Source organism: Oncorhynchus tshawytscha, linkage group LG08 (assembly GCF_018296145.1).
Source record: "Oncorhynchus tshawytscha isolate Ot180627B linkage group LG08, Otsh_v2.0, whole genome shotgun sequence".
Taxonomy (NCBI): domain Eukaryota; kingdom Metazoa; phylum Chordata; class Actinopteri; order Salmoniformes; family Salmonidae; genus Oncorhynchus; species Oncorhynchus tshawytscha.
This window is the reverse complement of record NC_056436.1, coordinates 57,019,129-57,045,770: the sequence shown is the minus strand read 5'-3', so window position 1 is coordinate 57,045,770 and position 26,642 is coordinate 57,019,129. Positions and strand designations below refer to the sequence as shown.

General features: G+C 41.4%; 1 protein-coding gene across 1 annotated transcript; it reads left to right on the top strand.

The window, feature by feature from the left end:
• Positions 1-4,210: 4,210 nt before the first annotated feature.
• Positions 4,211-25,542, top strand: LOC112256274 (beta-1,4-galactosyltransferase 1). The gene is made up of 6 exons (XM_024429415.2): positions 4,211-5,092; positions 9,073-9,308; positions 15,188-15,375; positions 17,645-17,767; positions 19,905-20,009; positions 22,983-25,542. The coding sequence occupies exons 1-6, from the start codon at positions 4,837-4,839 to the stop codon at positions 23,128-23,130; spliced, it is 1,056 nt and encodes a 351-aa protein (XP_024285183.1). The 5' UTR covers positions 4,211-4,836; the 3' UTR covers positions 23,131-25,542.
• Positions 25,543-26,642: the final 1,100 nt, after the last annotated feature.

Below are 26,642 nucleotides of genomic sequence, written 5' to 3'. Positions count from 1 at the left end.
ACTTAATGATGGTGTTGGAGTCGTGCTCAGCCATGCAGTCGTGGGTGAACAGGGAGTACAGGAGGGGGCTGGGCACGCACCCCTGAGGGCCCACGTGTTGAGGATTAGCGTGGCGGATGTGTTGTTACCTACCCTTTCCACCTGGGGGCGGCCCGTCAAGAAGTCCAGGTAGTACGATTGAGATTGAATCATCTGTGGATCTGTTGGGGCAGAATGCGAATTGGAGTGGGTCAAGGGTTTCTGGGATGATGATGTTGATGTGAGACATGACCAGCCTTTCAAAGCACTTCATGACAACCGACGTGAGTGCTACAGGATGGTAGTCATTTAGGCAGGTTACCTTCGCTTTCTTGGGCATAGGGACTATGGTGGTCTGCTTGAAACATGTAGGTTTTATGTACTCAGTCAGGGAGAGGTTGAAAATGTCAGTGAAGACACTTGTCAGTTGGTCTGCGCATGCTCGGAGTTCACGTCCTGGTAATCCGTCTGGCCCCGCGTCCTTGTGAATGATGACCTTTTTAATTGTCTTGCTCACATCGGCTACGGAGAGCGTGATCACACAGTTGTCTGGAACAGCTGGTGCTCTCATGCATGCTTCAGTGTTGCCTGCCTCGAAGCGAGCATAAAAGGAATTTAGCCCGTCTGGTAGGCTCGCGTCACTGGGCAGCTTGCGGCTGGGTTTCACTTTGTAGTTTAATAGTTTGCAAGCCCTGCCACATCTGACGTGTGTCAGAGCCGGTGTAGTAGGACTCAATCTTAGTCCTGTATTGATGCTTTGCCTGTTTGATGGTTCATCTGAGGGCATAGCGGGATTTCTTAAATGCGTCCAGATTAGTGTTCAGCTCCTTGAAAGCGGCAGCTCTAGCATTTAGTTCGGTACAGATGTTGCCTGTAATCCATGGCTTCTGGTTGGGATATGTACGTACGGTCAATGTGGGGACGACGTCGTTGATGCACTTATTGATAAAGCCGGTGACTGAGGTGGTATACTCCTCAATGCCATTGGATGAATGTCGGAACATTTTCCAGTCTGTGTTAGCAAAACAGTCCTTTAGCGTAGCATCCGCGTCATCTGACTACTTCAGTATTGAGCGAGTCACTGGTACTTCCTGCTTTAGTTTTTGCTTGTAAGCAGGAATCAGAGGATATAATTATGGTCAGATTTGCCAAATGGAGGGCGAGGGAGAGCTTTGTATGCGTCTTTGTGTGTGGAGTAAAGGTGGTGTAGAGGTTTTTTTTTCCCTCTGGTTGCACATGTAACATGCTGGTCAAAATGAGCTAAAATGGATTTAAGTTTGCCTGCATTTAAGTACCCGGCCACAAGGAGCGCCACTTCTGGATGAGCATTTTATTGTTTGCTCATACAGCCTGTTCAGTGCGGTCTTAGTGCCAGCATCGGTTTGTGGTGGTAAATATATGGCTACGAAAAATATAGATGAAAACTCTCTTGGTAGATAGTGTGGTCTACAGCTTATCATTACGTACTCGTTACGTACGCGAGCAATACCTCAATACTTCCTTAATATTAGACATCACGCACCAGCTGTTATTGACAAATAGACACACTCTACCACCCTTCGTCTTACCGGATGTAGCTGTTCTGTCCTGCCGATGCACGGAAAACCCAGCCAACTGTATATTATCCGTGTCGTCGTTCAGCCATGACTCGGTGAAACATAAGATATTACAGTTTTTACTGTCTCGTTGGTAGGATAGTCTCAAACGGAGCTTATCCAGTTTATTTTCCAGTGATTGCAGGTTGGACAATAGAACGGATGGCAGAGGCAGGTTATACACTCGATAACAAATTCTCACAAGGCACCCAGATCTGCGCCCCCTGTATCTCCGCCTTTTCTTCATGTGAATGACAAGGATTTGGGCCTGGTCTTGGAGAAACAGTATATCCTTTGCGTCAGATTCATTAAATAGTCTGATGCAAACTTTGTCCAGTTCGAGCTGAGTAATCGCTGTTCTGATATCCAGAGGCTCTTTTCGGTCATAAGAGATGGTATTCGCAACATCATGGTCAAAATAAGTTACAAACAATGTGAAAAAACACACAAAATAGCACAATTGGTTAGTAACTTGTAAAATGGCATCAAACCCTCCGGCGCCATTATTATATCTATATGTAATAGTGGTATATAGGTAGAGGGTTTGTTGGTGGTATGTAATAGTGGTATATAGGTGTTAGTTGGTGGTACGTAATACAGGTATATAGATGGAGGCTTAGTTAGTGGTATGTAATAGGGGTGTATAGATGTTAGTTTGTAGTGCAATTTAAAAAACAAATTGTCTTACAAAAGGTAACGTGATTGAACGCATACACAGTAGGTGGCAGCATGCACAAACACAATGTGCAAACGCAATGATACCGAAGAAGAATCGTCCTTAGAGACATGATTGTATCGAGGCACGGATCTGGGAAAGGGTACCGCAACATTGAAGGTCATCAAGAACACAGTGGCATCCATCACTCTTAAATGGAAGAAGTTTGGAACCTCCAAGACTCTTCCTAGAGCTGGCCACCTGGACGAACTGAGCAATTGGGGGAGAAGGGCCTTTGTCAGGGAGGTGACCAAGAACCCAATGTTCACTGACAGAGCTCCAGAGTTCCTCTGTGGAAGCACAACACTCCACCAATCAGGTCTTTATGGTAGAGTGGCCAGACGGAAGCCACTCCTCAGTAAAAGGCACATGACCACCCGCTAGGAGTTTGCCAAAAGGCACCTAAAGGACTCTCAGACCATGAGAAACAAGATTCTCTGGTCTGATGAAACCAAGATTGAATGGCAAGCATCACGTCTGGAGGAAACCTGGCACCATCCCTACGGTGAAACATTGTGTTGGCAGCATCCTGTTGTGGGGATGTTTTTCAGCGGCAGGGACTGGAAGACTTGTCAGAATCGAGGGAAAGATGAACCTTCCAACAGGACAACGACCGTAAGCACACAGCCAAGACAACGCAGGAGTGGCTTTGGGACAAGTCTCTGAACGTCTTCTGACTGGCACTGCCAGAGCCCAGACTTGAACCCTGATCGAACATCTCTGGAGAGACCTGAAAATAGTTGTGCAGAGACACTCCCCATCCAACCTGATAGAGCTTGAGAGGATCTGCAGAGAAGAATGGGAAAAACTTCCCAAATACAGGTGTGCCAAGCTTGCAGCGTCATACCCCCAAAAACTAGAGGCTGTAATAGCTGCCAAAGGTGCTTCAACAAAGTGCTGAGTAAAGTGTCTGAATACTTACATAAATGTGATATTTCAGTTTATTTCTAATAAATAAATAAAAAATGACAAAATCCTGTTTTTGCTTTGTCATAATGAGGTATTGTGTGTAGATTAATGAGTGGAAAAAAACAATTCAATCCATTTTAGAACATGTAACAAAATGTGAAAAAGTGTTGAATGCACTGTATGTACGTGAAGAATTGGATCAAGTGGTTGGTGCACAACGACAGAGCCACATGGTAGATGGAGTGTCTCTCCCTTCTGATGTGTATGTGGGTTATATATGAGATTCCCTGTGAGAGCCTTCATGCCCAAAGCCATGTGGTTTGATAAATGTAAATTATTTGGTCATGTGTCAAGTGTATGTAGACGGGAGAAGTATTATATGCCAGCTGAGCCTAAATGCTGCAATTGTGGTGGTGAACATGCACCCGAATTTCTGAAGTTAGGGTGAAGGAGACGAAGGTGTCAAGAATAAGGGCTGTCCAGAATGTCTCCTATCTGGAGGCGTTGAGAAGAGTTGGAAGAAAGGAGTGAAGTTGAAGAAGTAATGGTAATAGGACTAGAGACACAAGATGATATTCCTTGTCAACAGAGGGATCCTGACATGTTGCATGTTAACAAGGTCGACTTTGTAGCATTTATTACTTTGGATATTAACTTTACAGCGCAAATGGAGAGGAAATCTAAGAAAATAGGCATTGTGTGTGTGTGGCTGAACGTGTTTTGGGAGTTATTTTGCAGAGGCATACAAAGGAATCCAGTCGATTTAATGCTCCATTCTCACAGGCACCAGAGCCTGTGTAGGGATGTGATTTGAATGTGACTGAAGGAGTGGGATGGTTGTTTGATTTATTTAGTATTATCCTGGGTCCCCCTCCTTCTCGCAATGGAATTTATTTTTGTTACACCCGGTACAGTAGGTGGCGGCAATACACCAATAGGTGTAGTCTGCCATAAAACTTTAAAGAAGATGAAGAAGATGCCACTTGAACTAGACGACAATTTTTGTTAGGTCTCCACAAGGAAATGTCTGTCAGAGGGATTACTTTATTTTTTCGAATTTGTACAACTCTGAAGTTACATAGTTAGTCCTGGAAGGTCATATTTTAAATACACTAGCTTTAATACCATCGGATATATGTGTGTAATTGAGTTTAGTAGAAGTCAATTTGGCAAATGGGAAACGGATTATTCAGAGAATCTTGCCTTTCGTGGACTTGCTGCTCTATGTAATTATTCGCTGCTGTACTGTTAGCTACTAGCTAGTGATAACGCCTGATAGTTAGCTAAATCGTTTAAGAAATTTGGGACCGTTGTGATAGTAACTTGAGGGAGGCTTTTACAACAAGACAACTTCTTTATTGGACGGAATACGACGGAAGTGCAAGGATATAACTAAGATTATGTTGAAGTTGTTTCGAGCGGAAATGTTTGTTTTTTACCATCAGCTAGCATCTAGTAAATTAGCTAGTTAGTTGACAGGGGATATTCTCGGACATTGGGTATGGTGTTGTAACTTCGTAACGTTAACAAGGAAATAACTTGCTAACGTTACCTACTTTAGATTTGTTTAACCATATAATTTAACATAGCAAGTTAACGATGCGGGATTCAGTGAATTTCAGTGTTCTCCATAGAACCTGCAAGTTGGTCGTCCTTCTATGTTTTTTCCATATTTCGGTCACTTTCATTTTTTACGTGAGGTCGTTAAATTTTCGTTTTGCATTTGCGAAGCACGACCAAACTGCATCAAAGGACACAGTACCGGACGCGTTTGAAACGAACCACTTTTCTGTAGACAACGTGACTACAATCACCAAAGAGCTTGGAAAATGTCCTGACACATCGCCACTGCTTGGTAAGTAACGTTAGCTGATATGTTGCCAAAACGAACAACATACATATTTAATCAACATAGCTTAATCAATGGTGCATTGTATGATGATTGGTTGGTAGTCTTGCCAAAGTCTCTTATAAGCAAACAATTAAACAAGTTGTTAGCCATGTCGGTCAGGCGCAATCATTCATATGTTCTGATAAGGAATTAATAAAGAGCTTGGATTACATGTCCCTTAATTCTCTAACCTAATGTAAACTACAAGTTCAAAGTATAGATGAGTGCATAGCCACCAGTTAATTTATGACCGCTTACCCTGTAGGGTATTTAACTTATTTATACAATAGGCCTATCTATCTATAGCCCCATTCATGCATTATTAATGCGTAGCATAGGTCTACTGCTAGTGCTCTTGAATTCATGGTTTGTTTTATCTTATTTCCACACAGGTTTGTTGTTGTTCAGTGTCCTTCTCCTTTAGCTCAGATTTAAAAAAAGAGATGTTTATGCAGCTGTGACCCTAGCTGATCTATCCTTCTGCCACAAAACCCTGACTGCTCCAGAGGTGGGAGTCTGTGGATAACAGTGGTGTGCTCGTTCGGCCCTCAGCAGTCTTGGAGATTGAATTGAAAAGCAATGTGGTCTTGGGGTTTAGGAACGTCAATCTCAAGGTCACATTACAGAAAACAACACTAAGTAAACTATTTCATATATGTAGTATGACCTTTTCTTTTTTTGTATGGCAGTTGTAATTTGACCTACTGTTGCTAAGTACTTACCTATTTGTGTAAGTCACTGGCATGTAGGAGCCATACTATTGTGTCTTTTAAAGTTACACTATGCAGAAATCACTCTGCCATTTCCTGGTTGCTGACATTCTAATAGTTCACCTAATTTCAGTTTGTGTGACAAAACAAGCAAGTATAGTGTAGAGCAGGTATTCCCAAACTGGGGTATGCAATGCCATCGGGGGTATGCCAAATAATAATAAACATTTTAATTATTCACATTTTCAAACAGTACATTTTTATATTTTCAAACTGGCTATACATTTGGGTGAGTTTTTTTTCTTGCCTGAGTAGCCTCGTTTATTTGTCACGTGTTGAATACAACTGGTGTAGTAGACCTTACAGTGAAAGGCTTACTTACAGGCTCTAACCAATAGTGCAAAAAAGGTATTAGGTGAACAATAGGTAAGTAAAGAAATAAAAACAACAGTGAAAAATAACAGTAGCGAGTCTATAAAAGTAGCGAGGCTACATACAGACACCGGTTAGTCAGGCTGATTGAGGTAGTATGTACATGTAGACATGGTTAAAGTGACTGCATATATATGATGGACAGAGAGTAGCAGTAGCGTAAAAGATGGGTTGGTGGGTGGCGGGACACAATGCAGATAGCCTGGTTAGCCAATATGCGGGAGCACTGGTTGTTTGGGCCAATTGAGGTAGTATGTACATAAATATATAGTTAAAGTGACTTTGCATATATGATAAACAGAGAGTAGCAGCAGCGTAAAAGAGGAGTTGGGAGGGTGGGGGCACACAATGCAAATAGTCCGGGTAGCCATTTGATTACTTGTTCAGGAGTCTTATGGCTTGGGGGTAAAAACTGTTTGTCCTAGACTTGGCACTCTGGTACCGCTTGCCATGCGGCAGTAGAGAGAACAGTCTATGACTGGGGTGGCTGGGGTCTTAGGCAATTTTTAGGGCCTTCCTTTGACACCGCCTGGTGTAGAGTTCCTGGATGGCAGGCAGCTTAGCCCCAGTGATGTACTGGGTCATACGCACTACCCTCTGTAGTGCCTTGCGGTCAGAGGCCGAGCAATTGCCGTACCAGGCAGTGATGCAACCTTTTTTAAGGATCTCAGGACCCATGACATATCTTTTTAGTTTCATGAGGGGGAATAGGCTTTGTTGTGCCCTCTTCTTTTGAAACAATTACTGCTTCGCGTACAAGCCAGTGAATTCTATGCGTTACAGCTGGATGAGTCAACAGACATCGCGGGCCTGGCACAGCTCCTGGTATATGTTTATGTTTATGGGGGGTCAATTAAGGAAGACATCCTCTTCTGCAAACCACTGGAAAACAGGAGAGCATATTCTTAAAGTACTGGACAGCTTTATGTCATCAAATGGACTTTGGTGGTCAAGATGTGTTGGTATCTGTACTGATGGCGCAAAAGCCATGACCGGGAGACATAGTGGAGTGGTAACGTGCATGCAAGCAGTTGCTCCCGACGCCACTTGGGTAAACTGCAGCATCCACCGAGAGGCTCTTGCTGCCAAGGGAATGCCTGACAGCTTGAAAGACGTTTTGGACACTACAGTGAAAATGGTTAATTTTGTTAAAGCAAGGCCCCTGAACTCATGTGTAGTTTCTGCATTATGCAATGATATGGCCAGCGACCATTTAACGCTTTTACAGCATACTGCACTGGTTATCAAGGGGCAAAGTATTGGCACGTTTCTTTTTTAAATTGAGAGAAAAGCTTTGTTTTTTACTGACCATTTTCACTTGTCTGACTGCTTGCATGATGACTGGCCTGTCTGGGTGATGTTTTTTCTGTTTTTTTTGTTTTTTGTGATGAACAAATTATGTTTTATATGTAAGATGGCTAAATAAAGAGCATCATTATTATATTATTATTTGTTCCCTGGTCCTATAAGAACTCTTTGTCACTTCCCACGAGCTGGGTTGTGACAACATACTCATTCTTATGTTTAATAAATGTATCATATAGTGTGTGTGGCAGGCTTACAATGATGGCAAAAACAACATTTGAGAGTGCGCTGATCCTGGTGCTAGAAGAGGGGGTACGCAGCTGGAGGTTGAATGTTTGAAGGGGTACGGGACTATAACAAGTTTTGGAACCACTGGTGTAGAGAATCATTGTACCATCTAAACTGCTTTGAAATATATTTTGCATAACCAAAGATATTGTATTGTTTCAGTTGTGTGAAGCTGGGGCATAAAACTGGAAGTAAAAGCCACAAAAACAAAACTTAAGAAAGGGTCACATAGAAATGGCGCCCATAGAACACATATACAGCTTCTTAGACTTGCTTTCAATGAGTGACAGATCTATAACACCCTTTTCTATGTGAATTTGGTCAGGTCACCCAAAAAGTTACATTGCAGCTTTTAATAATAAAACAGTTCAGAAGACATTGTCAGGAGATTGGATAGCTAGGCTAGATTTCCTTCCTATAGTATAAACCTGCCCAACCTATATTAGTCCTACGATATGATTTTAAACATTGTCTGTTTGAGCTACAGACTGCTTAACGGTGGCTGAGCTAGAGCGGACTCCCCAAAACACATCCTGGTCTCACAAACACTGCTCTATCTCAGTCCCCGTGAATCACACAGACGTATGGTTGGTATCAGCGGGTGCAGAAGAAATAGACAAATCCCATCTATGAAAAGCTGAAACTCTCACAAACTAGCACATGTAACCTGTTTTGCTGTGTGGCGCTCACAAACTGCACGAGTCGTTAGAACGTAAGAGGTTCTCTTACATAGAAGATCATAGGAATCCCAGGACATAGTGTCTATAATAAAATTACTTAGTTGCTGTCACAAACTCCAACCTCCACAAAGTTGTCACTGACTAGTTGGATATTCATTTCCCTCCAACAATTTCTGTACTTATAGTATTATAAATGTTTTTTTTTTTATCAGGGTTTGTTTGGTGGACCTTATTTGTTTTTTGACATTTGTCAATAACTGTTTATCAAATTACTTTGTGTTCTACTTGTAGCCCATGTTGTCCTGAAAAGTAAATGGTGAAACACTTCAATGTGAGGCTAAATCTGAGGGCAGAGAAAGCAGATTTTAATGAAAGTAGTGAAGTTCACTGTGGGAGGCCTGGGACCAATGGAGTTTTAGATTTGACATGCTATTTCCATTGGCTCTACCGAATCATCAATTATCAGGGCTATTGTAGATATGGAGCCCTGACAAAAATGTATGACCTCTCCTCTCTCGTTCTCGTCCAGTTGGCCCACTGCGAATTGAGTTCTCCAACCCAGTCAGCCTGGACGTGGTAAGGAAGGAAAACCCCAATCTTAAGAATGGGGGGCGCTTCAAGCCCAAAGACTGCGTGGCCCTCCAGAAGGTGGCCATCATCATCCCTTTCCGCAACCGCGACGAGCACCTCAAGTTCTGGCTCTACTACCTCCACCCCATCCTTCAGCGCCAGCAGTTGGACTATGGCGTCTATGTCATCAACCAGGTGGGTCCCTCCCAGCCGGCACACGTCTGCTCTCTTGTCTGCATACAGCAGGATGGAGTAGTGGGAAATGCAGGTTAAACGGTTTTAACCAGTGAGCAAGTCTCAGTGTAGGCAGGCAGTACCCTTTTTTAAAATTAGGCTGTCTTACTGCAAGAAATAAACAAAGGTGCTCTGTATATTTCAAATTTAGGCTAGCGGGAGTTTACTGGTACTGTACATCACAGGTACTTTCGCCATATTTTATTTGGGTTTTACGCTTTTAAGCAGAATGGGTAGGCTGTGTAAAAACAAAAGGGCATCAAGCCCCCAAATTACAGGCCGTAATGGCAGCTGCCAAGTGACTTGGCTCGTTGAGACGTGCTGGTAGATTTGTGTGCTTATTGAGTAGCCGAACTCTTCTGGGACGGCGAACTTCAGTCAGATTCAACCTTGTGTTGCTTGTCAGAGAAGCTTTTTAGTCCCTTTTTATATATATATATATATATATATATATGTGTGTGTGTGTGTGTGTGTGTGTGTAATTTTTTTTTCTCCCAGTCTGTCAAAGGTTTGACGTGTCAAGAGAAAGAGTAGGCTAGCATCCAAGTAACTGATGCCTCCCTCCTTTTTAACAACTCCTACAATTTGCAGTAGTCCTTTGTGTTCCCGTATATATGGGAAGAAATCAGATCATTAAACGTAGTGCCAGCATTTGTCTCGGCGTCTGTTCTTTGTCCATTTCCTTTATTTATTCATGGTGTTTGCACAACCAAGAGACTATCACCGAACACAAATGGACGTGATGCAGAAAACGCTGAAAGCCACACTGTCTATCTCTGTCACTTGAAAGACCTGCGAGAATAGCCAGGTCTGGAACGCTCTTTTTATCCTTTCACGTTTCTTTTCATCAAGATCCTTTATTGGAGTAATGGAACTCTCTTTCTTTGATGTACAACAAGGTATAGAGTTGGTTACAGATAACTAAAGGAAGAATTCAACAAGGGTTGTACTTCAACTTTCATGCAAAACATTTGGGGAACCTGGCCTAGACACACTTCCTGTCTTTTCTAGATCGAAAAACAGTCAGTAGGCCTAATTCGGGCCATTTTGTGATCATATAGGTCTAATTTAGTAGGTCTGGGAATTGCCAGGGACCTCATGATACGATATCATGAGACTTAGGCGCTGATACGATATGTATTGCGCTTCTGTACGTATCGCGATTTGATACTGTGATTTCTATTGCTCTGTCTGCTGCAGAGAGACGAGAGAGCCACGAGAAAAACGAGTTTTGATCAATCATGGTAATGAAAGCTCTGAAAACAAATTGGATCCCTATTTGAGAACAAGCTATTATGGGATAAAAAGTGTAGTTTTGGTGCAGGTACAGCAAACTAACGCAAAAATAATATTCTGATATGTAACTATCGATTTTAATGTTTTACTTTTAGCATTATTGTTTAACGTGTGTAGTTACCTGCTCAGGTGATATCAAGTCTGTTTTTTAATGTTTTTTTTCATCAACAAAGCACAGTTCTACACTAGTTTTACATGCTCTTGGTTCAACATGGTGAATATCATGTTGCCTCTAATCAGTTTGTCTCCACAGAGAAGTATCTAGATGGCTACTAGCCAACACTTTTGATCAAAGACTGACAAGTTGACCATAGAGTAGTGATCATGATAAGCACTTAGTGCCACAAGTTGTCTCCTCAGTTTTGACTACTATAATAGCTACAAACTGGTTGTTATCAGTGTCAATCATTAGCCTGAGTGGTGTCACTATAGGGCCCTCTAAAATCAATTACTTTTTTTGCGTGAGTCATTAACTTTTTTAAATTTTATTTTTTCACTTTCACAGTTTTTGTAAAAAAAACTTTTATAGAAAAACAACTAAATTGGATGTTCTAAGTCTACAAAAATGCTTAAACCACATCAGTATTTTTCTCCACTCATACAGGAGTACTTTTTTGGTTGTTGAGATTTAGCAGCACCCCTACTTCCGACGGCTATGCCTCAGAAACATGAGGCCACAGATGGGCAGAAATGTGTTTTTTCGCGATTTCAGTGTGGGAGTGTGTGTGTGCTCTCATTGAAAGTGTTAGTAAATCCCCATACCTGTGAGAATATAGTCTATGTGAATACTGGAGTTGACCTCAAGGGTATTTGGAAATCAATCTGGTAAAAGGACAAACTGGAATATGAATACCACTGCACAGCCCTGAGTTGACAATGTGAAAATGTATTAGTTATTGGGTCATCTAATCCCATTTCACACAAAGGCTGGCCTGAACGTAGGATACCGATTGTCTATCCTTCTCAATATCCTTCAAGTCATCAATGCTGTCTGGGATAAACCAAAGTCACTTTTGAACATTTATTGACAAGCCAAAGTTAATACGGTCATACAGGACCATATTGTAGATTAAATCTGTTCCTATTTGTTAAAAAAAAACTTATCCGTTAGGTGTAGTTTAATTATCCATTTAATTACATGATTCTGTACAGATGTAGGTATTATTGGCTCTTGGGAGGCCAGTACTGTTTTTCAGCTTGAAGGCCTAATTGACTCTTTGTTCACATCTCATGCCAAGACTTGTTGCCTCCCACCCACCAACAGGTAAAGTGTGTGTCAAACAACATGTAGTGTAGACTGAATGCCCCACCTAGAACGTCATACTGAGCAAATACATGGTTCTATTTGAATATAAAATACTTTTTAATTTTATTTTTTTAGAGTATACTCTACTCTTGTCTCCAACACAAGTAGTAAATTGGTTCAAGATGTCAGGCTTGACATGGTGGTGTCCACTGCAAAGAAAAGTAGCTTTAATGGCTGCTATTATACTAATGAGTCAATCTGACGTTTTCCGAAGTCGAGTCACCTAGCTATTGCTAAAGGGCCCTTCAATGCTGTTAAACACAATTATTGGGTCTTTGTTGGAATTCTACTCAATCTTTCTGTTTCTCTCTTCTGTTTCTCCTTTCCTTTCCTCTTTTTTTCCCTTTTTTCTTTTTTCCTCGGTTCCCTGCCCCCTTGCTCAAAACGCCTCCCCTTTTGCATGTCAGGCGTATCTGGCCAATGGCTGTGGTCGCTGGAAGAGGAGAAAATTGTCCCCTGCTTGCTCTGGCCAATTGCGTGACCCCATGGGCTGAGGGGTTCTACTGGTAATGTGTGCTTCATTTCTCTTCTGTCTCTTTCTCTTATTACTGACTGAGAGAAATCTATTTTGGTCACATGCACTTCTGAAATCTTCTACACTTGCTTCTTTCTGTCTTTGCAAATGATCCACACCCTGTATGCAGATGATGCTGTCATGCACTGTAGGAGAGAGGGATGCATCACTTGGTGGAGGGGAAACGACACACTCCCAAGAGCAACACACTCATAGACCTCCTTAGCGGATGTTTATTTCAGACCATAGCTGATGTCTCAAAGTTTATTTTAATGAGGCATCATATGATGGCCTCTTTTATCGCCACAATGTGTAACATGACATGTGACTGACAACAAAGTGCTTCAGCGGAGAACACTACTTACTGAACATTCATTCAATTGTCGGGACTCCTGTCCAGATTACATTAACTGTGCTGCTTCTTGGCATCACACACCCTCGTTCTGGTTTTTAAAAAATACAAGACAACTCACTTAAACAGAGCAGCGCTTTTATTTGGTGCAATCGAAACAAGGACTGACGTCATGTTATTAGGAGGTTTCTTCTGACCCATTTTTTTTTTTTTAGCCAGTTTTGGTTCTATGGGTATTCAAGCAGACCTTTTCTGGAGGACCATCAGATCAAGCCATTGACATATGAGATGTGTCCTTTGAGAGGCACTTCGCTCACATTGAAGGCACACTGACACAGAACACGATGCTCCCTTTATTTTTATTTATTTTTTTATTTATTTCACCTTTATTTAACCAGGTAGGCAAGTTGAGAACAAGTTCTCATTTACAATTGCGACCTGGCCAAGATAAAGCAAAGCAGTTCGACACATACAACGACACAGAGTTACACATGGAGTAAAACAAACATACAGTCAATAATACAGTATAAACAAATCTATATATGAGGTGAGATAAGGGAGGTAAAGGCAAAAAAGGTCATGGTGGCAAAGTAAATACAATATAGCAAGTAAAACACTGGAATGGTAGATTTGCAGTGGAAGAATGCAAAGTATAAATAAAAATAATGGGGTGCAAAGGAGCAAAATAAATGAATAAATAAAATAAATACAGTAGGGAAAGAGGTAGTTGTTTGGGCTAATTTATAGGTGGGCTATATACAGGTGCAGTAATCTGTGAGCTGCTCTGACAGTTGGTGCTTAAAGCTAGTGAGGGAGATAAGTGTTTCCAGTTTCAGAGATTTTTGTAGTTCGTTCTAGTCATTGGCAGCAGAGAACTGGACGGAGAGGCGGCCAAAGAAAGAATTGGTTTTGGGGGTGACCAGAGAGATATACCTGCTGGAGCGCGTGCTAAAGGTGGGTGATGCTATGGTGACCAGCGAGTTGAGATAAGGGGGGACTTTACCTAGCAGGGTCTTGTAGATGACATGGAGCCAGTGGGTTTGGCGACGAGTATGAAGCGAGGGCCAGCCAACGAGAGCGTACAGGTCGCAATGGTGGGTAGTATATGGGGCTTTGGTGACAAAACGGATTGCACTGTGATAGACTGCATCCAATTTGTTGTAGGGTATTGGAGGCTATTTTGTAAATGACATCGCCAAAGTCGAGGATTGGTAGGGTTGTCAGTTTTACAAGGGAATGTTTGGCAGCATGAGTGAAGGATGCTTTGTTGCGAAATAGGAAGCCAATTCTAGATTTAACTTTGGATTGGAGATGTTTGATATGGGTCTGGAAGGAGAGTTTACAGTCTAACCAGACACCTAAGTATGTGTAGTTGTCCGCGTATTCTAAGTCAGAGCCGTCCAGAGTAGTGATGTTGGACAGGCGGGTAGGTGCAGGTAGCGATCGGTTGAAGAGCATGCATTTAGTTTTACTTGTATTTAAGAGCAATTGTCCTTTTGCCAAAGAGAATCATCCCAGTAGAACTACATCAGCCCTGGTAACCCTGCCTTTTTTTCAGCCTGAGAAGAGGAAAAAAAGACAAACTCACCCACATGAACAAATACTACGGTACTTACTATTGAATTATATAGTAAACTCTAGTATACTATACACTGTAGTATCCCTCGATCATGTGTAATATTTACTGCTTGTTGTAAATTGAATGTTGTAAATGCTACAGATAAGTACTGTAGTAAATAAAGTGGGGCAAAAAACTATTTAGTCAGCCACCAATTGTGCATGTTCTCCCACTTAAAAATATGAGAGAGGCCTGTAATTTTCATTATAGGTACGCTTCAACTATGACAGACAAAATGAGGAGAAAAAAAATCCAGAAAATCACATTGTAGGATTTTTTAATGAATTTATTTACAAATTATGGTGGAAAATAAGTATTTGGTCACCTACAAACAAGCAAGATTTCTGGCTCTCACAGACCTGTAACTTCTTCTTTAATAGGCTCCTCTGTCCTCCACTCGTTCAAGGTAAACACAGGTTTTCCAGCAAACAACAAGATGCCAACACAACGTCATCAAAGACAAACGACTCTTAAGTACTGTATTGTATGCGCCAAAATTTTCATTTAAACAAGGTCTGGTACTGTTTCTGACACGTATGCATTGTCAATCGCATTATAATAGATAGCCCCCTGGATGCTTCAGTTTAGCCTTAGTTCTGGTGTGCGCTTTAGTCCCTTGAGAAATGGGTGGCCAAACAACCAATGAGGAGCAGATTTTCCTTCCCTTGTCTAGACACTCAACAATAAGTATTTTCTTTCTACACGATTCACCTTCCAATTCTAACCCCACATTCCCTCCATTCACACTCTCTAGGACGGCAATGAAGTCTTCAACCGTGCCAAGCTCCTCAACGTTGGCTACTCGGAGGCCCTGAAGGAGTACGACTACGGCTGCTTTGTGTTCAGTGACGTGGACCTCATCCCCATGGATGACCGCAACACCTACAGGTGCTTCAGACAGCCCAGGCACCTGTCTGTTTCCATGGACAAGTTTGGCTTCAGGTAAGCCAACACTACCAACGGATAGCCCTGGAATTGTCTTTGTCTCTCTCCAGTTCACTGCCCATAGTACCGACATGAATGAGCGTTCACACACACACACACACACACGGACGGGAGTGTCCACATAAAAGCTTAAAGAGCACCTGTGGGTTCTATGACGTTCTATGGACTTTGTCATCTTTCGTTGTTGAGGTTCCGGTTCTGGCTGTCTTTACCTCCGTAGCTGTGTAGAGACGTTTACAGTAAGCAGTGCTTAGTGATGGGGTCAGTACTGCCATGTTCCCGGGGGGGTGGATGATGCCAGCAGCACAGGTGAGTTGTACTAAGGATTTCTTTCTTCCTTATTGTTCACGTGACTGATCAAAACCAGGTTCTGTAAAACAGCAGGCCACTTATAAAGTGTCACTTGCCAAAGGAATTTTATTTCATATATTCTTATTTAAATGAACAAAGGCTTGTTTCTCCGTACCTCTGACAGTAAGACAAGCAAGCATTTTTATTGCTAATGCAGAAGGCGGTGTTGGAAAGATTGGAAAGCACTTAGCATATCATTTTATTTAGTAGTAAACTGTCCCTCATTGGGACCTTATTTGCCTGGAGTCCTGTTTTTTTGAATAGCCTGCTTCATCACTTACAATGTGCTCACTGGCTTCAGAGGTCTGCTGTCAGAATGGCTTAAATACTCATCAGTTTAGCCTAGTGTCACACAGTGTTCTGTTTGCTGCTCTGTTTTCTGACCGTGGAGGGGGAGTGGACCAGTAGAGCAAACTCTAGATGGGTTTAGCTGTTGCTCTACATGTGTAACACCGTGACATGTCAGACAGGGAGGAGCTCTGTGATGCGTGACTATCTTTGTCTGCGTGGTTGATAAAAGGATTTGGGAGCTTCTCTTCTGTTGTGATTCACAACTCTGGGCCTACACAGCTGTTTGGCTCTGTTGCCTGCTTCTGATGTAAGATTTAGATTGGTAAAGTAAGCTGACCCCAGATGTGACGTCCTAGTGCTGCATTCCTCCTGTGTTACAGGTCATAGTACAGGTCTCTTGGCTTGTAACTGGGTTTTTATGGGCATACTCTTACCAAACCTTTCCCTTTGTTGCACAGACAACAGCTTGTATACTGTGTGTCATGTTCCTTGAAGGGCATGCAGCTCACCAAGCATCTGGATTCAATATCCAACAGGATTTTGGCAGGGAAATCCGGCTCCAGGAAAGACGCCAAGCTTCCCTTGTTGGGTCATTTGTTCGGTGACTAAGTCCCACAATGGATTCATGTCTTTTGTTTGATTTTGTTGATTTTCTTAATTGTGCTGACCTTTCCAATGTTAGCAATGGGATTTAAAGAATGTCATGATAGCCAAGGCTAACTCGGTGTCCAAAATAAACAGGCAAGTGAGGCAAGGCTAAACCAGGGTGCTTCAGTCTCTTGGCTCCATGTTTCCCTACAGTACACTGTACAGAGAGCCAACATGTAACTTGCAGAAGGCAGTGATAAGAAACTGAGGAGGAGGGTTTTTCTGCAGCACCTCATTTGCTAGGCAGATACTTCCTCTTTCCTAGAACGTAAGGCACTGACTACGGTTTCTGTTAGAGCCAGAGTCATTTACCCCTTTTTTTTTACACAGGAAACAAAGATTAAAAGCATAAATTTTTTGCTGCGTTTTATAACCTGCAGCTCTAAAATACTACTTATTGTAATTTATGCTCCTCATCAGACACATCTAAACTCGAATGAGAATTCACGAAGGGCATTCTATCAGCAGACAGCGCTTCTTTTCTCCCCGGTACTTCTCTCGGTGTAGCCAGCCTATTTTTCTCTGGTAAAATGGAAGATTAGCTTTAAGCAAAATATTAGAAATTGTAGCTTGGCTACATTATTTTTATGATAGGCCTAAACTTTAGAAATATGATGGCCGCACATCAACAACAACAACAAAGACCTTGCTTTTTCATTTAAAAGCTCATTTACTTGTGTGGCTGCCAACCAAATAGCGTTGCACTTCTGTTGGCATCTGATAAAAATGAAGCCGCCATCTGCCGAATGTGTTGCTCTAATGTATTTTTCTGTGAATGGAAAAACTATAGTTGCACATACCTGATCACTATTGAATCAAAAAAACAATGACTTTCACTGAAAGTTATGTCCAAATATCCCAGTATATGGTATACTGCCCAAGCCTAGTTTAAACTCTAATAAACAAATTCAAGGTTCTCCATTTATTTCTCTTTCCGCTCTCTCTCTCTCTCTCTGTATCTCTCTCTTGCTCTCAGATTGCCGTACAACCAGTACTTTGGAGGCGTGTCGTCAATGAGCAAGGAGCAATTCCTCAAGATCAACGGCTTCCCCAACAACTACTGGGGCTGGGGAGGAGAGGACGACGACATTTTCAACAGGTCAGAGTCCGCACAGCCACTCTCAAACAAATGTCTGTGGCTCATAGGAGGACTCCATGTAAAAAGCAGATCATTCATATTTATTGGGTAAAGTGATAGCCAAGGTTTCACATGAAAATATTTTCTTGAGTGCGCAATGTTGAAACGCCATCACATGTTGAAACCCTGTTACATGGGGTGTGCGTCGTTGTTTCTAGCCCTACTTTTTGCATTGTTCCAACTTGCCCCAAAGCGTGCCCTTGTATGCCACTACCACCATTTGCTCTTGAAGGAAATGATGCATCAGTGAGTATCCTGTTAGCATCCATTTCAGCCGAGGTGCTTTCACAAGCAGATGGGACACCCAAACAAACTTGTCATTTGTGAGGATGTGTCCTATCTCTGAGACACTCCCGGAACACATCCCCTCCAGCTATCTCTCTTTCTCCAGTTTATGAATGATGCCAACAGCACACAGTTGTTACTAAGGCTCCTCCCCCCCTTTATTTTTCACGTGACTGATCAAAACCAGGCTCTATAAAGGAGTAGTCAAGAATCAGGCAAAAAAAGAGGCTATATATAAAGTGTCACTTGCCAAATGAATCCTGTATTATTTCGTTTCTTCTTATTAAATGCACAAAGGCTTGTTTATCCTTACCCCTATCAGTTAGACAAACAAGCATTTTAAATCACTAATGCAGAAAACAGTGTAAAGATTGGAAGGAGTTTGGCATTTGAATGTAACTTGTATACCTTATTTGTCTTGAGTCATGTGTTTCGAATAGCCTGCCTCTAGACTATCAACGTGCTGACATAAGCAGCACTGCCTTCAAAGGTCGGCTGTCAGAATGGCTGAAATGCTATTCAGTTTAGCTTGAGTTAGCAATGCTGTGAGCGTTGGACTATTTGCTGTTCTGTTTTCTGACTATGGAGGAGGAAGTGGGGTCCAGTAACCAGTAGAGAATAAAATATAAAAAAATTCACACTATAATTTGACTTAGATATTCAATGTTTCTTTAGAATAAAATGTTTTTTTTAAATTAATTGTTTCAGAATATTAAAAAGAGTTTATAACAGGCCTTAAAATAATGTCAAAGCAACACGAACTAGGGCCTTACAGTGATGGTGAAAACGAGGGACATGTCAAATGATGCTGAATTTTGGCACTTAAGCAAGTTTATTTATTGAATTATTTATTTAAATGTATGTATGTGTATTTAAAATATCAAAGGGACGGTTTTGGGATGAAATTCTCTCAACATAACATGTACTGTGCTTCGTTAACTTGTGCATTTTGAGACATGAGTAACCTAATAGCTTCACTATAGACCAGCCAAACTGAACACTGTCTCCAGAAGTGAATTATAGATGAACTCCACACATACTGTTGAATGCCCAACAGCACAAGGTGTTAAGATGTTGTTGTTTTTTTGAGCTCTTTGGAATGCTTGCTTGATAAGTCACCATATCCATTTTGAAAAGGATACTGTAAACAATAGCAGACAGGATGTTTCCAGACATACTCAGTTATTCACTGTGCTCTGGAAGCTTTTATCAGCTGTGACCCTGAACCATGCTACACAAACAATCAATTTCCAGTGTAGTTACCCCAGAGATTCTGGATATAATGATGAGAAGCCTATGTTTTTTTTTCTCAAAGTTGCCGGGATGTCGCGTGCATCACACTTATCAGTGCACTCATATCAACCTAAGCATTACAAAACTTCTATTAGATGAAATAAGCCTCATGTATCAAAATAGCAATTCAGTTTTATCTTCTAATATAATGTAACACTCATTCCCCCCCCAATACAAAAACTCCTCACTTGCTTAATGATGAATGATCTGCTTAACATGGACAGATTCTGGGCAGAGTAAACACTCTCACTTTGCCTCTTCCTCTCTGGTTACACCTAAGTTAGGCAATAGTGCACTATTTGCATCTCTTGCACAGAGGCAACTGAATGAAAACCAAATAACCTGTTTTACTCCCTTTCACATCTATCCTACATTTTCCTTTACCTTTTTTAGGTTTATTTCACTGGTGTAAGAAAAATGTGCAGATTTTCTCCCAGGTGTAGAAGCTGTTTTAACTGCATCCCACAGTGTTTTAGTTAGACTGGTGGTCTGACTCCAGCTTCTGCTGTGTTTTTAACAGGCTGAACTCCAAGGGGATGACCATCTCACGGCCCAGCGGAGCCGTGGGGAAATGCAGGATGATCCGCCACAACCGGGATGGTGGGAACGAAGACAACCCACAGAGGTGAGGTTCCAACTCCTGCTCTCAGGGGCTCTATTTCCATGTATAATGGTACCCTCTCTGGGTTTGCTCACTCCCTTTCGCATGAAACTAGCCAAATTGGATTTAATAGGAGTAAGCAATGGGTCCACCAAGGGATGTACTGATTCAACAATACGCACCGGTCCCAGATGTTTTTTTCAAACGTTTAAGATACAAGTGCATCGGTCCGTGGATTCCAAAACCGATCCAAATGTAGCATGTATCGGTCCAAAAAAATCTAATCAAGCGTTTACGGGTCACTAAAATGTTAAATTTATGTTAGGCCTACATTCTGTCTCTCTTCCAAAATCACCTTATTTTGGGACAACTGATACGTCCTCTCCTTCACTGTCGAACTGCATGCTACTGTATTGACAGTAGAGGTCGACCAACTATGATTTTTCAACACCGATACCGGTTTATTGGAGGACCAAAAAAAGCCGATACCGATTAATCGGCCAATTTATTATATTTTTTTATATAGATTTGTAATAATGAGAATTACAGCAATACTGAATGAACAAAGAACACTTTTACATTTTTTAGAAACTTAATATAATGCATAAAATCAATTTTGTCTCAAATAAATAATGAAACATGCTCAATTTGGTTTAAATAATGCAAAAACAGTGTTGGAGAAGAAACTAAATTTGCAGTATGTGTCATGTAAAAAAGCTAACGTTTAAGTTCCTTGCTCAGAACATATGAAAGCTGGTGGTTCAATATTCCCAGTTATTCAATATTTACAGTTAAGGACTTTTAGGTTGTAGTTATTATAGGAATTATGACGTGTCGACTATTTCTCTCTCTACCATTTTTGTATTTCATATACTTTTGACTATTGGATATTCTAATAGGCACTTTAGTATGGCCAGCCTAATCTCAGGAGTTTATAGGCTTGAAGTCATAAACAGCGCTGTGTTTCAACCATTGCTAAGAGCTGCTGGCAAACGCAATAAAGTTTGAATGAATGCTTACAAGCCTGCTGCTGCCTACCACCGCTCAGTCAGATTGCTATATCAAATCATAGACTTAATTATAATATAATAAACACAAATACGAGCCTTAACTCATTAATATGGTAAAATCCGGAAACTATAATTTCGAAAACAAAACATTTATTCTTTCAGTGAAATACGGAATTGTTCCGTATTTTATTGAACGGGTGGCAACCCTAAGTCTAAATATTGCTGTTTACATTGCGCAATCTTCAATGTTATGCCAGAATTATGTAAAATTCTGGCAAATTAGTTCGCAGCGAGCCAGGCGGCCCAAACTGTTGCATGTACCCTGACTCTGCATACAATGAACGCAAGAGAAGTGACATAATTTCCCTAGTTAATATTGCCTGCTAACAGGAATTTCTTTTAACTAAATATGCAGGTTTAAAAATATATACTTCTATGTATTGATTTTAAGAAAGGCATTGATGTTTATGGTTAGGTACATTACTGCAGCGATTGTGCTTTTTTCGCGAATGAGCTTTTGTTAAATCATCACCCGTTTGGCAAAGTAGGCTGTGATTCAATAAATTAACAGGCACCGCATTGATTATATGCAACGCAGGACAAGCTAGTTAACCTAGTAATATCATCAACCATGTGTAGTTAACTAGTGATTATGTGAAGATGGTTTTTTATAAGATACTTTTAATGCTAGCTAGCAACTTACCTTGGCTCCTTGCTGCACTCGCTTAACAGGTGGTCAGCCTGCCACCCAGTTTCCTCGAGGAATGCAATATAATCGGCATCCAAAAATGCAGATTACCGATTGTTATGAACTTGAAATCAGCCCTAATTAATCGGCCATGTAGATCAATGACTGTCAACTAGAGGTCGGCAAGTCATTTTGCATACCGGACAACACCAGGCAATATCAGTAGCCTACATTTGCATCGGGTTGGGATTCACTTGTATCTTAAACTTTTTAATCCCTACTAGTCTCCCTCATGACTCAGCTGAGGTGCCTACATAGTACGTACACCATAAACATATTTAATTTACACACACACACACACACACACACAGAAGTCTGCTCAGAGAGGCCCAGCTCATGAACACACACACACACACACAGAAGTCTGCTCAGAGAGGCCCAGCTCATGAGCTCCATCAGCAGCAGATTTTAATTTAGAATGGAAAAGGAATGTGTTTATGCAACAAATGATAGTGCATTGAATAATTCTCTAATCAAACCGAATTGTTTCAAACTAAAACACATCGTTCCTGTATCACATCGAATCGCCTTGAAAGAGAAAGTTGCACATCTCTAGGTCCACCTAGTTTCAGCTATATTGGTTTCACTTATCCAGCTCTATCAGATCTGTAAAGGAGAGCAGAAGAGCGGAAACAAAAGGTGTGCACAGTTGAACACTCCTCAGGCTCTCCTTGCCCTCGTCACACAAGGATCCAGTCACTACCTACTGTTTCCCTTGACGTCATTTCTCACGAACACTGGATGACTTGGTCAGCTCGGCCATTCTTCTCTGTACAGAAGCAAACTTAACACTGCAATAAAAACCTCTGAAGGCATTGACGTGCAATAGAAGCCTGGGCAAACATTGACGTGCAATAGAAGCCTGGGCAAACATTGACGTGGAGTAGAAGCCTGGGCAAACATTGACGTGGAGTAGAAGCCTCAACATCCATAACAATAAATGTGGTCATTATCACACTAGGCTTCACTGATCCATCAGGGCTATTGATTATCTATTCATCAGCGGCGGCAGTTAGCTAGACTGTGTGGCGGATTACTTTTCAGTAGCACTTTAATTTGTTTGATTGCCGTGGTTAGATTTCTTGAGTAGCGTTTAATCAAGTAGTGTATAACAAGCAATGATTTTTGTGAAATCCAGAGGAGATGTTTGCCATAGGCTACACCTTAACCAAATAAAAAAAGACTTGGGTCTTAAACCACGTCATTGAATTGTGGTTGAGCTGTGTTTTTTCTTTCCAGGTTCGACCGCATCGCCCACACCAAGGAGACCATGAACAAAGATGGCATAAAAACCCTGTCGTACAAAGTGGTCAAAGTGGAGAAGGATCAATTATACACCAAAATCACTGTGGACGTGGGGAAAAAAATGACTCTGCAAACCAATTAAAACCTGAACAGCCTTGACAACCAATTTGCCACTGTGGTGGATGCTGTAACCAAATGTGCCTTGACACTATAAATAATATTATGCCTTGGACTCTTTGGACCATAGAGAATGACTGATCTAATCAGCAAACAAACATGTTCCCCAATATTCCCTTTATTTTCGGCCTTTGCACATCCGATGGTGAATTGAACTGGGATTCCAGCGTTTCCATCATAGGATGCTTAATGGAAGACCAAGTCTTTTGTGAGCCATTTTGTCTTGAGGGGGAGGTTGTGAAATGTCTAATTGATTGTCCTATGCATCAGGGACTCTCAAATAATGTGTTTTGTCACTTCTGGGGAATTTCTTGCTAATCCTTTTTAATGCCTCTGCTGAGCAGGGTTTCAACCAATCAAATGCCAAGAGGTCGGGCCAAAGATGGAACTCTGCAATTCGGAGGTCAATAACAAACGAAATCACTTAGGTTTTTTTAAGAAAACCAATCTTAAAGGATTTTTGTTCTGATGTTCCATCAAGATTTTGAACTTACCCCAAAGGGCCTAGAATTCCAAAAACAAATAGTTGAAACGGCCAAATCCCATGATATTTACGTTAGGCATTCTAATTCTCACTGCTAAGGGTCCTTAAAGGAAAATATTTGGGTATTTGTTTTTCGTTAGTCTATTGTTGATATAGTCCTAAAATGTTTTGCATGTCAGCAATCAAGTTTTCAAGATGCATAACTTTTGAAATACAGCCAGTATGATGCATTTTGCATCATATAGGTTTTAGGTGTTTTTTTTGTTGAGTATTTTGAACTATGTGAAAAGTGTCTCTGCTGAAGCTCCCTTCCCTGTGAAGACCACCATTCAAGGTAGCCTGTAAGGAGGCCTCTCCTTAGTTGGAAAAGAGGCACCTGAATGTATTGCCTGGTGGTGGTGTGATTGTGTACCCTGGGGTAAAATGATACTGCGCTGTTGTCTATCACGAGTGTCTGGTGTTGTGATTTTTTTTTTTTTTTTTTTAAAGTCTGAGATGGGGGGGTTCTACGCAAAAAAATAATCCTCTTGTATTCATTGTATGTGAGAGGGTTGGGAAACTATTTTTTTACTCTTTTTAAGTTTTGGCCTCGATGTAGTAACCAAACCACAGGAGGTTGTTGGCACCTTAATGAGGGAGGACAGGCTCGTTGTAATTGCTGGAGCGGAATGGGGGAATGGTATCAAACACTTGATTTTCACGTGTTTGATGCCATTCCATTTGCTCCGTTATGGTTATTATTATGAGCCGTACTCCCCTCCGCGGTCTCATGCCACCACAGGTCCTTATCGTTCCTCATATACATTGAAAACTACACAAGATTGTGCGTTATGAGGCATGGCATTGCACATGTACAGTTAATCTTATTGAGGGGAAAAAGCCATTGCGATTTCTGACTGGAGACTAGATATAACAGTGATTGTCTGTCCATACTTAGGCTTCCATGTTTGCTTCTTAATTCTGTCAGAAGAGGAATGGCAATCAGCCCTTGAAGAATCTGTAAAATGACAGCCATTTTTGCCTTACCCAAATAAACTTGAAAATATCAATGAATTGGTCAACTTTGAAACATTAGGAGATATGGGTGTACATTAACCGCTAAAGCTAAGTCAGTAATTCCCTAGCTGTTCCCCAAAAGTGTTCCCCAAGATGCTGTACTATAGTTAACCGTTTCCCAAGATGCTGAACTACAGGGTTTTTGGGCTCGGTCAAGAAAGCCACATCACAGGCTTATTCAACTACGGTGAAACGTTGCAAATAGAAATCCTTCATATAGAATGAGCACAATGTACATAGCAAATAGAGGTTTTTGTCAGCTCTATGCAACACATTTCTATACTCAAAATGGGGAGTGTTTGCCACATTGAATAAGCCTAAGGAAAGGCCTAGTCACCACATACCACCTCACTCTGTCTGGTAGCTACGTACAGACACTCAAAGACATTGGAGTTGTCCCATGATGTGCAGTCTTGCTCTTTAAGCCTGGCATGCAGGGCTGCATTATGTACAGTGCATAGCATTATATACTTTCTACCTAAAGATTCATTTTCAAGGTTGAAAACCAGTGTCTTTTATAGGTTGGCTGAAGCCAGGTTTGTTTCTCCCAAAGACAATGGCCTTTTTTGAGAAAGCCAGCATTATGTATGCCAAGTGTGAATTCGGTTTGTTTTACAATAGTTAGCTGGCTAATCTGTAAGGCTTCTATCTTTTTACTTTTCATGTTTTCCATTATGATTCAACGTGTACATGTGTGCTTGTGATTTCTACAAATGCATGTGTCTTTATGTCTTTTGCTGGCATAACAATTTCATTCAAAATTACATTTCCTGGTTTGTGGGAATGTTGGTGAAGATGAAACAACTCATGTTTAGGTAATTAAAATCTTTGATTTAAGTAAATGTCTTCTCATTCATTAACTTGGGTCAGAACACTAAGCAGTGGTTTCCCGGACACAGATTCAACCTGTTCCTGGATTTGAGTATTCTTTTTGTACAAGCATTAGGTCAGCCAGCTAAACTCTTAAGTGTCCTCTCGGTTAATGTTCAGTGTGGCCTCTGGCCAGTAGTCTCATCTGCACAGTGCAATGGGTGGAGCGTATCCATGGGTTACCGGACGGGACAAGGGTGCAGGAGCAAGCAGAGTAACCCTCTAGACCTTTTTTAAAGGAAAGACAAGCCAACTGCTGGTCTACATTTACTTAATGAAGAAAAAACCCCATCTCTGTCCAGGTGAGAGGTTATTACTAAATCTTTACAATCGTTTCACTCATGCAGTTATGAGTTGTGACAACCAGCTTGAAGATATTACCTGTAGTCACAAACATGTCAGCCATTTCATGTGGCTTGTAAACATTGTTCCTGTTACTGTTCAAACAATGAGGCCATATACAAATACTATCTGTGATTGTGCTACTAATTCTTGTTGCCACTTTCAGTGCTCCATTGTGAGCTAATGGTTTGTGGTTAGGTGTGAATGTAAGCCCTGTTTCACAATGTATAATTGAGTCACTGGCAGTGATATGGTGGTTGAGACGCAGGATGGTAACAGTGGCAGAAGTCTTTTCCACTAACATACCCCGTGGACGATATGATACCTGGCTGGCATCGACTCCCCCAACCTGGGACGGTTGACCATCGGGCCTTCCTGGACTCTGAGCAGCGGAGGAGAGATCTGGATGTCAGTCTGGCTCAGGTCCAAAATGCCCTGCAGGAACAGAGGGTCAGAATGCTCCAGAGAATGGGCCCAGGGAGCCGACATAAACTACCCCAGGTAATAGACAGCTGCTACTGCCACCTGTGCTGTAGTTAATGTAGGCTGCGTCCCTCAAGACGACTGATGCCACTTTCCATAGTTTCTTTTCTCCAAACGGATTCTAAAGGAAGGGAATTTAGGCTAATGACATCTGAATAAAGACCTAGCTGAGTGGGTTTCCTTTCTCACAAGGTCACTGTGCTAACCTGTGCCATGGTTTGACCCACATTTGTTAACTGCCT

What these genes read in the sequence shown, in the direction of transcription:
- LOC112256274 (XM_024429415.2), top strand. Translation starts at nt 4,837, where the DNA reads ATGCGGGATTCAGTGAATTTCAGTGTTCTCCATAGAACCTGCAAGTTG. An exon ending in GACGACGACATTTTCAACAG is followed by an intron (nt 17,768 to 19,904) that starts GTCAGAGTCCGC and finishes TGTTTTTAACAG; the next exon opens with GCTGAACTCCAAGGGGATGA. An exon ending in AACGAAGACAACCCACAGAG is followed by an intron (nt 20,010 to 22,982) that starts GTGAGGTTCCAA and finishes TTTTCTTTCCAG; the next exon opens with GTTCGACCGCATCGCCCACA.